The 13,466-nt window shown below is 52.0% G+C and overlaps 1 protein-coding gene and 1 long non-coding RNA gene across 3 annotated transcripts in view; one reads left to right on the top strand and one right to left on the bottom strand.

The window, feature by feature from the left end:
- ASIC2 (acid sensing ion channel subunit 2) overlaps positions 1–4,839 on the bottom strand; it is a 1,130,491-nt gene extending 1,125,652 nt beyond the window's left edge. For both annotated transcript variants that reach the window (XM_070061074.1, XM_051824639.2), the window contains exon 1: positions 4,275–4,839. In XM_070061074.1, coding sequence (XP_069917175.1) covers positions 4,275–4,829 — 555 coding nt within the window. In that variant the 5' untranslated portion in view covers positions 4,830–4,839. The remainder of the gene's footprint in view (positions 1–4,274) is intronic.
- Positions 4,840–4,867: 28 nt separating this feature from the next.
- LOC127484364 (uncharacterized) lies at positions 4,868–12,561 on the top strand. Its single transcript, XR_007911275.2, has 3 exons — positions 4,868–5,002; positions 9,542–9,656; positions 11,624–12,561. It is a non-coding gene; the product is annotated as an uncharacterized lncRNA (long non-coding RNA).
- Positions 12,562–13,466: the final 905 nt, after the last annotated feature.

The following is a 13,466-nucleotide window of genomic DNA, read 5'->3' as shown; positions in this document are numbered from 1 at the left end:
CAGAGATGGTACCCATGCTCTGAAGCTGTTGTTGGAAGACACAGAACAGAACAAGGGGAAGAGCACTGGCCTGCGAGTCAAGAGAGCCGGAATGGAGCTCAGGCTTAGTCCTACAGTTCTTGTTGGGCACTAAGCAAAGCTAGGGATTTTCCCTATGCCAAGTATCTACCACATACTTCACCTCACTGAATCAGTGTACTCGTTGTGTAGGAATTATACTGTTCCTATTTTAGAGATGAGGAAACTGAGGTTAAGATACCCACCCAAGGTTACACAGAAAATAGGTGACAGCCAGAATTCCATCTCGGATCTTTCTCTAAAGCCCTCATTCTTCACGTGCATGCTGCCTGGATATTAGGAAGTAAATAAAACTCACTATGGGCTCACCCAGCCTTGTGCACGAATTCAAAAAGTGTGATGTTCCTGAACCTTCCCCTCCACCATCTCTAGAAGGCTATGTGAAGTAGGTTAATAAGATTCATACTGATATTATGAGACCCAACAAGATCTCAGAGTGGAGAGATTATTCTTTTGGTAAGGAAAAAAATAAATCCCTTTCCTAAGAAATTTAAAATTTAAAATACAAACATAAACAACTATGGAAATCAGGCTGAAAGTGCAAATTGATATGTCTTTTGCATTGCTTGATTTGGAGGCAGATGAAACCATGAAACCCAATGCAATGAGCAGGGAACAACATGAAAGAGTCATGTGCGAGTCAAAAACAATGGGTTTGTCACCTGTCAGCAACAGTTACCTATTGAACCAACTGTGACCTCCATTCTAAAACCCTGTCTCAGTACTTGGGCTTTAACCATTCCCTGCTCCAAACACAGAAAGCACCAGTCACATCTCCCCTACCCCTGGTTTCATCCTTTCTAGCATCACTCAGCACAAGTAGGCTAGATAGCAATCCTCCTACAATACAGAGAAGAACCACACCTTATGTCTATGTAACTGGCACAATACGCAAAAGGACTTTCACATATGTTGCTCCATGTTTCATCCTGCCAACAGTCTTGTGGGTTAGAAAGTCACATATTGCTCTCACGTGTTAGGTATTCAAGAGATACAACCAGGGAATAAGGAAGAAAATTATATAGCTAGATTTCAAACCTATATTCCTGCTGTTAATCTTGAACTCAGATCATCCAATATCATGACAAGAGACACATATAACCCTGCCCCAAGTCTGACTCCCTGTTCCTCCTTCCTTCCACTCCAGTTCAACAGGGAAATCTCCTCTGAGCACATGCTCTGATATCAACGGTCTCTTGTGCTTCCTCAGGAAAGAGAAGTGTATGCTTATTTGAAATCAGATTGTCCCAGGTGAGGGTTAAGGGTGTACCTGCATGAGCATGGAGCACACCTGCTTACCTGGCAGTCAGTATTCCACACCTGGCTTCCTGGGAACTCTTAGTCTCCACAAACAGCTTTCTCTGATTCTGCCAGACTCACAGCTCGTTCACTAATTAAAGGGTATTACGCACTTCATTGCACACCAGCTAAGAACTTGGAATAAGGAAGCGTATGCTAACGCATTAGTCCTGGAGATGCCACTCGGTATGCTTTAGAGAAAAAGAAATAGAGAAAAAAGCCATCCACCTGTGACATTCCCTCCCCCATACTTAACTTCTCTAATAAGTCAGCCACAGCACTCAGAAAGAAGGCACCCAGCATAGTACAACCCTAGGCAGAGCCACGTAAATAAACCAACAGGAGAAGGATGTGCAGCAGAGAGAATGAATGAGGCAGAAAGCTGGCGAGCTGGTTTCTCTGACAACCACCTGCTCAGGCCCTCAGCTCTCTGCTGGTATGGGAGCTCCTGAATAAGCATGCCTACACCTTGGGCCAAAGGGACAGGGAGACAAAGGGTGATCAGGGTTCTGCTCCTCACTGCTAGATCCTGAGCAACCTTAGTGTCATGCCCCTCTGGGCTCTGCGTGACTGCCCACTGTGACCAATGAATGAAGACCAGCCTCCCCCAGGGCCCCTTCTAGCTTTTCTGCAGTGAGTGTCCTTTATTATACTCTCTGGACAGCTTAAAGAGCATCCCTAAGGCTCACCTCTTTTCAGTGCTGAAGAACTTCATACACAGAGTGTCAGTGCAAGGATCAACACTCAAACAGATTAATCTTGTACTTAGAGAGGATGGCAGGTAATGACATGCCACCAACTGAGACATAAACCTTATCCACAGGCAACTTCATTCTTTGGGAGGAATCCTGGAGAGGTCAAAAAGCACAGGTCAAAGCTCGAAGGCCTGACCTTTGACCCTCAGGATCCCAACAACTCAAACAATGGGCCAAATGCAAAAGAACAGCCCAGGAGCAAAACACCCTTACTTGTACTAAACAGAATTTGGAATGAATTCAGAGGAATCCATCAGACATGTGGTCGTGAGGCTGCTTGAGAACTCAGTCTGGGGTCTGCTCCCCCTTGCGGTTTCTCTCTGTGCCACCCTCTCTCTGTGTCCAAATGTTCCAGCAGACAGGGGAACCACTGAGTGCATTTCTGAGCTGCATGGTGCAGTGGTGAAGCAGATGCTGCCAGGCACCAGAAAGCATGGGGTGGAACACAGTGATAGTTTCAGCTTCCAAGATGAAGGATGTTCCCCATCTCTCCCAAGCCACCCAAGACATCATTAGTACATGACACTGCTTGCTCCATCTAGAAGAGCTTCCAATCCTCTGGGTCCCTTCCCCCAGCTCAGCTTGCTTCCTCTTCAGCATCCGCTACTGCTGCTTTTGCTGTGCTCTTCCTCCCCATGTTTAAAAGGGATGATACAAAACGTCTCCCCCAGGACACAGAGCTCTAGCACATAGGCTGCGAGAGGCAATGCCCCTAGCACTTGGGGCTTCTCCAGAATCAGGGACAGTCAACAGCAAGCACAGAGGCTGTGGACAGAGACTGGTTGTAGCATTACAAGAACCTCAGAGCGAGAGGTTGGTGAATCTGAGAGGGGGTGGGGAACTGATGCACCACGGGAAAGGTAGGGAATGTCTTAATTAGGCAGAGGACCCCAGACAGGTGCTACTGATGACGCAATCAAGTCCCTCTGCAACGGCTGCACCTGCCATCCAGAACTTGCAATTGCCTCTTGGCTCAAGGCTCTGAGACTCAAAAGCTCTCGCTTTTCCTTAGGCATTCGTGGGGCAAGTAGCCACACTGGACTTCCAGAGGGTCCCACAGCCCCTGACACCCCAGACGTGCCTGGCAGCAAGGAGTCAGCAGCTGCTGTCTGACCTGTTATGCCAAGTTATGCCCAGCAGCCCACTAATTGGGCAGAGAACCCTGGCAGCAGCAGCTCTCCTCCCATCTCTCCCTCTCTGCCCCCTCCAGTGAGCCCATCCTGAGCGTAAGCCACATCCCCTCGGCTTTCCTCTTTACTCAGCAACACACTCCCCCTCCAAGCTTTCCAATCCCACAGCTGCTCGCCCCCTCCCCACACCCCTCCTCCCGCATCCACACGCGTTGTGAAGCAACTGTACATAGAGAAAGCCCAGCCTGTGAGTTTCAAGCTAAAGCTCCGAGCCAAGGCTGCTGGAATACTTCACCCTCACAAGCATCTCGCTGACCACCCTGCATGGGTGTCTCTGCCCAGACCCTCCTCTCTGCCCAAGCACTCTGGACAGCTCTCTGCTTCAACCTGCCAGGAGACCAGATGGAGCCCAGGGATCCCCGGCCTCCTCCTCCTGCCACATGGAGCTCGGCATCCACACAAGAAAAGGAAGCAGAAAGACTTCCACCCCTTTGCAGCATCAGCTGCTCCGGCGAGCTCCCAAAGCCACTGGAGCCATCCAGGCTGCCTGGGGCCCACACCCCCTTCTCTCACAGCTTCAGCTCCAGCCAGGACCACAGGATGCAGTGCCTGATGACACTTCCGAGCAGAGAGAGAAAAAGGCAGAGAGAGAGAGGATGCCACCTCGTCAATGACAAGCTGTTCCAATCACACAGCTCGGATACCAAGCACCCGGATGACAGACAAGTCAGGCCTCCTCTTCCCTCAGCACGTGTGTGGGGCAGTGTCCCACCGAGAGCAAGCTCCTGTGACCCCGCTCACATGGAAAACCAACCACAGAACTCCGGCCCGGCAAGTCGCTTCTCTACCACCAGCTCCAACGACTCCAGCCAACGACCCTCGTGGCCTGCCTTGAGGCTCCACTCCCTCTCCTGCTCAAAGCACAGAGACACCTCCAACCATGCAGGAGACGGCTGGCGCGCCACTTTCCAGGAGGACCAAAGAGAGAGCAAACTGAAAACCGAGTACTCACGGTGGTGAAGTCTTGGTGGCCACACTCCTGCCCTTTGAACTTGCAGTAGAGCATCATATCCTTCAGGTCGTGGCCCACGCGGTGCAAGAACTCCAGCATGCTGAACTGCTTGGGTTTGTAGTGCCTGAAGTCAGCTTTCTGCCGCAGGGCCTCCAGCACCGTGGGGTCGGCCAGATGCGGGTCCGGGATCTGCAGGTTGACATCCAGCAGGGCCAGCAGCTCCCCGGCATGGTACAGGTCGTTGGTGGTGAGCCTGGAGAACCGGAAGCCATTCAGGTTGCAGAGGGTGACGGCCGGGAAGACCAGGCTCTGGGCCACCACCTCGTCCACCTTGGTGACGTGCTGGTAGGAGAAGTAGTAGGACACCCTCTCGGAGCTCTCCACCAGCAGCAGGCCCAGGGAGCCCACGAAGGCCACAGCCCAAAGCACGCGCCGGATGGTCAGCGGCCCATATACGAAGATGTGGCGGATGCCGTGCAGGGTGGATGTGTTGGCGAAGATCTGGATGCTAGAAGGCTGCAGGCTGCCCTCGCTGGGGCTCTCCTTGAGGTCCATCGGGACCCTGTGCAGTTCCGCAACTGGCTTCAGGTTGACGAGATTTCAGGGCAGAGTTGCCAGTCCACGCGCTGTGCTTTTACACCCTGGCGATCCAGGGGGAGAGCAACCAGACAAGCATCAGGCCAGACGCTGTGAGTTTCTGCTGAGAGCCCAGCCGCACGCTGACAGGGGTGAGTGTTTATATAAAACCCATTCAAACTCTAGCTCCTGATTTTTTCCAGGCGATAAGGAGGGCTGGTTTTATTTAGGGAGACACCAAGGTGATGTGGAAGGGATGTGGGTGGGAAGGGAGCGCTTAGCCAATGGAAATAAAGTCCTCCCCCCTACACACGCCACTAGAGACAAGATTAAAAGCGAGAGCGAGGGAGAAGATGCTTAAAACAAGTCGCCGAGCAGCTCGGAGCCTGTTCGCCGGTGCATCAAGCCCCGTGTTAGCCGCCCTGAGGGACGGCAGGGCCGCCGCGCTGATGCACTGCGGAGGGGCCGGCGGCTCAGCCTCCCGAGCCGCCGCCGCCGCTCCCTCGCTCCCCGCGACGCTCGCACTCCGGATGCCGTTCCTCGCCGCCGGCCTCCGTCCCTCCTCTCCGCCGCCGCCTCCGGGCAGAATTCCAAAAGCCGGCGGCCGCGGCTAGCGCCTCGGCGCCCAGGCAGCGCGCCGCCCCCGCCAGGCCGGGGCCGGGACGCGGGGGACGCGCGCGCGCGCGCGCTCGCGACAGGGCGCCGACCCGGGCTCGACCCTCGGCGTCTCGGGAGAGAACGGGGGCGACCTCTGAGGGGCGCGAAGCCGGCCGTGCCGCCCTCCCCCGCCCCGCGCCCGCTTGCTGTCGGGGAGGGCACCGGGGCGGGGGCGAGTGGGAGAGGGCGGGCGGGCTGGTGGGGGCTGGGTACCCGGAGAAAGTTTCTTTGTGGCCTTTTTTTTTTTTTTTCTTTAGAGACCTGGTGGGGGCGCCTCGGTCAAGGTGGAACCCCGGCCCCCACGCGCGGCAGGAAGGGGTTGACACACGCTTGGGAACTGGGTCTTGGGGGCGGGGGCGGCGTTTCTTGGCGCCAACGTGGGCTTCCGGGTCAGAGCCGGCCCGGGGTCAGCGGAGGAGCGAGTCCGGCTGAGAGGGAAGGACTGGCATGCCTAGAAACCCCCGAACCTGGACCTCCGGCTCGGAGCAGCCCCTCCGCTGATAGAAAGGCCAGGTTGCCCCTTGGAGCGCCAGAAAGAGCAACAAGTAGCACCCGCCCTCACAGAGCTGTCAGAGGGTGTTGGAAGAGAGAGGCCGCGGGGTCCCAGGTAGGGCTGGCTGCGCGTGCGCGTGTGTATGCGCGCGCGCTTGTGCGTGGGCGCCTGTGTGAAGTTGTGTGTGTGTGTATTGGGCCCCAGGATTTGCCAGATACAAGCACAGCTGGAGCTATAGGTGGGAGCAAAGAATTGGATTTGGAGTCGCCTACCTCTGTTTTTTTTTGTTGTTTTTTGTTTTTTTGTTTTTCCCTGCAAATCCACTGGAAGTCAGCCCTTGCTTGCAGGTGGGTGTGGCCCGCCTGCTTGGCCCACGCCGGGGATCCCGGAGCTGGAACCCGCTGCAACAGTGGTGCTAAATCCCCATCAGGAAGAAGGAAGCAAAGTTCGAGTGGCCAACCCCAGACACTCTGCCAAGCTGGGGCCGAGGCATGCCAAGGTGCCTGGTGCCAGCCTGGTGTCTTCAGGGCCCACGGGGTTTAAACAGTGTTCCTTGGAAAATGATGGAGGAGGCAGCTAAGAGCGTGTCCCTCTTGGTTTATGTTTACTCGAATATTTGTTTCTGTCCATCTGACCTTCTGCTAAGCGAGATCTTTGAAGAACAGCATCCAGAGGCACGCTGGGAGCAACTCACGGCGTTTAATGGGTGGTGCATTGATCCTGGGAGCTCAAATAGCAGAACGGCCACAGATGCAAATAGCATGAACCACCCAGTGTGCTGGCCAGCGCGCAGGCCCAGACCCAGACCCCTGCCTGCAGGACTACCTAGATGGAGCACAGGTTCTTCAAGCAAGAGAGTATAAACTAGCCAGGGGTCTGTGAAGTGTCACGATATGGGTGAGGGTGTCATATCGCCTCACCCACCCCTCTCAGCTATCCTGGCAGCTATCTGTTCTTGTTGTCACCCCCATTACACAGATGCGGAAGCTGAGGCCCACCAAAGTAAGCTGTTCAGTACGTGTAATGCAGCTAGTGGTGCCAAAGCTGGGAGCCAAACTCGGGCATATTTGTCTCCAAAAGACAGTTTCAAAAAGCAAATCCAAAATGCTGCATCCCAAATTTAGGAAGGGAGCAAGCGTTCCTACCCCTATCTCCCACTTACACACACACACACACACACCCAGTTTCTTGCACGTACAAAGCAGCTCCATACTTTTTCTCCACCAAGCCATACCTCTGTTGTCCATCCCAGGCACCCCCTCGTACAGGAAGACTTCCTGATTTATCTCACTAATCTTTGGCTTATCAGCCAGTTTCACAAATGTGTTGGCCTCTAACTCTGTACTAGGCACTATATTGGGGAAACCAAGATGAATGAAGGACATGCCCTGCCTTTGATAACCTAGCTGTGGGGGGAGAGGGAAGAGAGAGGCAGATACACGCTGGTCCCTGCACCACAGGGACAGTGGGAGGAGCAGCGTGGCTCGTGGGTGCCTGTTACAGGCAGTGCCCACTTGGAAATGAGATTGTTCCATCCCAGCTAGGTCCCTCCCACCTCCAGCCCTGTGTTCCTCCCTCCTCCCTGCCAGCTCAAATCTGTTTGTCCCCAGGAAGCCTCTGCTTTTCACAGAATCACATTGTCCTATTTCAGTCCCAGACATGCTTTCTCACGTGTGCAGAGATGGAGCTCCAAGTTGTTGTGGTGCCCCCTCCTGCACTTAAACTGCTTACTGCTTGCCCACCTGCCCACGGGTTTGTTTTGAGAGTTACAAACTCCACATGAGAGCATGATGCAGCACCCGGGTCACCCAGACCTGAAGTGGCATCTCCAGCCTCCCACTGCTCTGTGACCTCAGGAGAAGTTACTAAACATCTCTGAACACCACCTTCCCCACTCCAAAATGGCAAGGCTTCGAGCTGTTGTGCAAAAGACGTGAGATACAGGTTAGGAAGCATCTTGCCACATTAGATGCTTAGCAATTGACACTTCCTGCTCCTGACAACTCAGAGAACATTCTTTCCCTTTCAGATGCTGGTGTTTTCTTCCAGGTGATTGGGGAGCCATTTCACACCCTGGAACCTGGCGTTTGCCCAGAGCACTGTGTGCCTGAGAACACTTCCCCACTCTGCTCCCCATTCCTAGCCCTAAGGTCCCTTCAAGCTCTTCTGAAGTGGCTCTTGGCGACAGTGCCTTCCCAGGTGGGATGGGCTCTGCAGGGTGAGGTGGAGGAACCAGACCAGAGCAGCCCTAATGACTGGGTGCTTGCTTGGCTTTGTGCCTGACATTTGACAGATCATTATCAGTAACCCTGAGAGCAGCCCATTTTACACATGAGATAGCTGAGTCCGGAGAGCAGCGTCACCTTGACCAAGGTTGCACAGCTAAAATGTGGCAGGGCTGAGAATCAAACCCAGGCGTGTGTGAGTCTGGAAATTGTGGTCTACAACCATTGCTTCCACACGGCTTGAATCGCACAGATCGTCTCGAACATCTGAGTCACAGAATACTCACCAAGAGATACTGTAGTGCCATTTTGTAGCTTGCACAGCCATTCGTACTGATGGCTAATAAAATGATCCCACGGAGCTCTTCTTAAGGACCCCCTCTGACTGATGACTCATTTGCAATTAGCAGCATGGCTTACATACAACCATCAGACACTACCCGATCTTTAAGAAAGCTCTGTGCTACTTGGTGGATTAAACAATTGCCTTCCTCCATCACATTTACAAGACTGCCTTGCTTAGCTGTGCGAGGGTGTGCAGAGGGCACAGGGATTGCCTTTACAGCGGGTCTATTTGGCCCAGATTTTTAGGCACTGTCCTAATTGTGCATAATTATGGTTCTTTCAGTGAACTTTCCAGATAAATTTATTTACAAATTAGACAATTTAACCCCCCATTAGCCCATGGGTCCTGATTCCTGTTGGGGCAAATATATTCACTTTTGAATGAATAAAGGGACAGGGGGGTGAAGTTGCTTGCTAGGACGCTGAGGCTGCTCCTGCAGTATGCCGGGAGGGGACCGTGAGGCCTTCCCTGAGCCCTTACTTGGGGAAGCTCAAGGGCACAGAGAGCAGCTTCCTGCCTCTGTGAAGAGTGACAGGCAGGAGAGGAAGGAAGCTGACATCCACAATCAGCTCCAATGCTAATTTGCTACTTACCATGTGCTAGCTGCTTTCCATGGCCACCACCACCCCCTAATTGGGGGAGGGGAGAACATTCCTTTCTAATATACAGATGGTGTTCTTATTTGAGATTAAGAGTGGCCTGGGCACACAACTTTCCCTCCTGGTTTTAGGCTCTTCATTGTCATAAAAAAGGGCTGAAGATCAACTGATAGAAACCCTGAGTGTTTCCCTGCTGTTGATTGGTTTATCCACAAGCATCCCCAAACAACAACCTTTCCCTTGTAGTTACCTCAGTGAGCATTGAGCAACTAATCTGTCAAGAAGTGTGTACCAGGAACAGCATGAGACAGGCCAGGCACTGAATGGGGCACTTTACAAAGATTTCACTTAGCCTTGTTTTGTCATTTCAGGTGAAAACTGCAGAAGCCATGCCCCACACAGAGTGAGTGACCTTTGTGGCTGCATGGTCAATTGGTCAGACCCTGGAATGGATGGAAACTTGCTGTGTGGCCTTCTGGAAAGCAGGTGATATCTCTGGGCTGTTTCCTCATTTTTGCTAAATCATCGTGAGGCCTCCTGCTGCTGCCGCCATTTGACAGGAGCTTGACCACATCGTAAATGCCAGTTAATGGGATAAAAATGAGTTAGAACCTGGGATTCTGGTCATTAACCCCATGTCACCATCTGCTGGAGCAGTAGGATGGCAGGGCCAGGTGCACTCAAATCACCCAACACTGGTGAAACATGCACTTTGCTGCTCTGTCCCCCTCCCACTCGGATCCCTGGGGCTGGGGCCTGGGGAGGCTCCCTCCCATCGTGAGGCTGCGGGGTGCAGTACAACAACCCCACTCAGGACGGATGTGCTCACCTGACTTCGAGCCCTTCCCGTCCAGCAGGCCTGCCGAGCTGCAGAGCTGGCTCGTGCAGTTCCACACTCTTCCCTCTGCAGGCAGAATTCCCCTGCAGCTGGCTTCAGGGATGTAGCCTTCCCAGAGAGGCCCAGGCTGGCCTCCCCATCTCCCTCTGCACCCCACTCTACGCCCCGTCACAGGCCTCCTTTTCTTCTCTTATGCAATGTGTAAAGGATTTGTTGCACCTCCGGGAACAGAAGCCTCTCCCCATCCTTATGCCAAAGGACAGAAACCCTGTCTGGTATGCTGGAGGCTGCATTCTCAGCAGGAGGCCTGCAGGAGATGCTCAGTAGAAGAATTCACCAGTACATGGAGCATGGATGCTTTCACTCTCTGCTGTGGTTGAGCCTACTTCTCCCGGATGCAAGAGTGGGAACCCTGCTCTAACCCAACTCCTGAGGAAGGTGAGAGGCACCTCCTGCCTCTCCATCCTGTCCTTTGTTCCCCCAGCTCCTGGCAAATTCTCACTGGGGCCAGGGCTGGGTGCATCAGGGAATCTGTGGGCCCAGACACGCTCAGCTGAGAGTTCGTGACTGGAAAATCCTGATGTAGGAATTGTGTGCCCCGTAGCTTCACAAAACTGTGGGTCAGATGAAAGCTGAGATTAGACATGAACTGAATGTGGCCCACCTACCCTAACAGAGTTCCTGCATCTTCTCTCCTCTGACTTTGAACAGACAGTTGATCTTGGCACTTCCCCTACCAGCTTCTCTCCACTTTCTTAATCCGATAGGTTAATGATGTCATAGAGAAATGACTTAAACAGGACGTGCTTAAAAATGATTGCTGGTGTGAAATAAGGAATACAGTTTACAAGAGGAACTACAAAGTGTTTCTTACCTTCAATCTGTGTTGTGATAACCAAAAATTAGTATATGAGTCCTCTCCCTTTAGTATGGAACTAGTGGCTTTTAACTTTTCCCTTGTTTGCTTTTATAAATGTATTTTTGTTTATTTATTTGAGAGGCAGAGATAAAGAGAAAGCTCCCATCTGCTAGTTCATTCCCCAAATGTCAACTGTGGCCAGGTCTGCATTAGCAGGAAGCTGGAATTAGGAGCTGGAGCCAGGAATTGAATCTAACCCAAGCTAAAAGGGTACTCCAGCCCCTCTGCCTGAATGAGAGCCCTGTACCCATGGTCCCTAGTTAAGGAAGGACTGATTCCCTCCCCACTAGGCAATAGGGATTCTCCAGACCATGCCTAATCACACTCATTTTTATCCTGAAGGGTCTTTAAGCCTCTACCTCTGCTTAAAGACACAAACATCTTCTGTTACAGAGACCAAGCAGGTCTGGTTCAAATCCCTCCTGTGGATGAAAGACAGCCCAGGACCTGGAGACCCAGATTTCTGATTTTACTTCCTGTCACTTCCCGTCCTCAAGGGTGTGACCATTCGCCGGCCACCTCCCCCTTTCCCATCCAGCCTCTGTGGATTTTTTTTTTTTCTCAAAAATGTCTTTATTTCCCGTGCTTTGCCTATAGGTGTCTGCCTCCCTTAGTCTGCCTCTACCCTCACTCCCCTGCAAGGAAATAAAGAAAGAAGCCACCACTGTTTGTTTTCTTTCTGTCACTCAATTCCAGGAGCCAATTGCAGCACAAAGAAGAGGAAATGCACCAAGAGGTCCTCAAGTCTACCAGGCACAGACAGCTTTCAACAAAAACTTTATCAGCGTGGCCTTGGCCATGGTAGCCTGCAGTCTGCAAAGGAGCCAGGAGCGGGAGCGGTGCTGAGCACCACCCTGCCTGGCTTCTGGTGGAACTCCCTCTCCCCCTTGTGTTCTGCATGGGTGCTTACAACAGCTACTGGTCTTGCTAACCAGTCCTCAGCACACCTTGCTTATTTTAAAAAAAATTCATTTAAGGAATACAAGCTGCATGCATTTCACGTATACAAATTGGGGAACATGGTAATTCTTCCCACCCTACCTCCCTCCCACTCTTCCTCCTCCTGCTCCTATTCCCATTCTTATTTTTCACAAAGATCTATTTCCGGTTACCTTATACTCATAATATTAACCGTACACTAAGTAGCACAGCTTGCTGATTATACAACTCATCAGTCCCCTCTAGCCCACCCACTTGCTTCCTCCTGTTGGGCACCCCCCCCCGTTCCCCTCTAATTGTGTAAAGTGTGTGAGTGTGCCCAGATCAGAGCCCACTGCATGTGTGCGCCTGTTTGCATTTGATGACTTTTCCGTAGGTCCTGAACAAGTAGTTCTATATTTGTTGAAATTTGGTTTTCATGGTCCCTAACTTTAATAAAATCAAATGGGTTAAAATAATGAGAGGGTGGCATTTGGCCTAGCTGTTAAGGTGCCAATCAGGATGCCTGCCTTCTACATCAGAGTGTCTGGGTTCAACACCTGGCTTCAGCTCCTGATTCCAGCTGTTTAACACAGACTCTTGGAGACAGTGGTGAGGGCTCAAGAAATTGGATTATTTTTTAGAGATTGATTTATTTATTTGAACGTCAGAGCTACACAGAGAAGAAGAGGTAAAGAGAGAGAGAGAGAGAGAGAGAAAGAAAGAAAGAAAGAGAGAGAGGTCTTCCATCCACAGTTCACTCCCTAATTGGCTGCAACGGCTGGAGCTGCTCCAGGAGCCAGGAGCTTCTCCAGATCTCCCACCTGGGCCATCTTTCACTGCTTTCCCAGGCCATAGCAGAGAGCTGGACCAGAAGTGGAGCAGGCAGAACTCAAACTGTCGCCCATATGGGATGCTGGCACTGCAGGCAGCAGCTGCACCCTCCATGCCACAACGCTGGCTCCAAATAATTGGATTCTTGAGCTAGACTGAGCTCCCTGCTCCCACTTCAGCCCCTGGCCATTGAGGGCATTTGGGGTAGTGAACCAGCAAACGGAATATCTTTCATTCTCATGTAAGTAAGTACATAAATAAATAAATGTTTTAAAAGTAATGAAACATGAATGAGGGAGAGGAAGATGGGATGAGGGAGAAATGTGGCTATGGTCATGTTTTCCATGCATCAACATACATTATATTACCAGTTCATTACCTATGTTTCAGTGTGTAGACCCTCCTCCATGTAGATATGTTGTCTACATGCCGCCTAAAGAATGGTAGGCACTGTAAGGGGATACACAAGAAATCCCTTCTCTCCTGGGACCCTTCGTCCCAGGGGTGAGCCAGTAGTAAGTTCTTACATCCAAGTCACACGCAGTGTGGAGCTTTGTTGCTTTAATTTCCATGAGCAAAAGAGGGGACAGTTTCTCCACATTGTGTAAGAGGAAACGGAGGCCTCGAGAGTTAGGGGTCCTCAGAATATCTGTGGAACTGAGGCTTGCATCCTGGTTTCCTGACTCCGAGTTTTTCTTCCGCCATTACTCACATCCAGCCCTGCTGCGGAGCTATGACAGTGCAGCAGTGTGGGGATGCCACAGTGCCTGAGCGTGATGAGGAGGCT

This window comes from Oryctolagus cuniculus, chromosome 17 (assembly GCF_964237555.1).
Source record: "Oryctolagus cuniculus chromosome 17, mOryCun1.1, whole genome shotgun sequence".
NCBI classification, from domain to species: Eukaryota; Metazoa; Chordata; class Mammalia; order Lagomorpha; family Leporidae; genus Oryctolagus; species Oryctolagus cuniculus.
The sequence above is the reverse complement of the archived record's forward strand: the minus strand, read 5'-3'. Positions and strand labels throughout refer to the sequence as shown.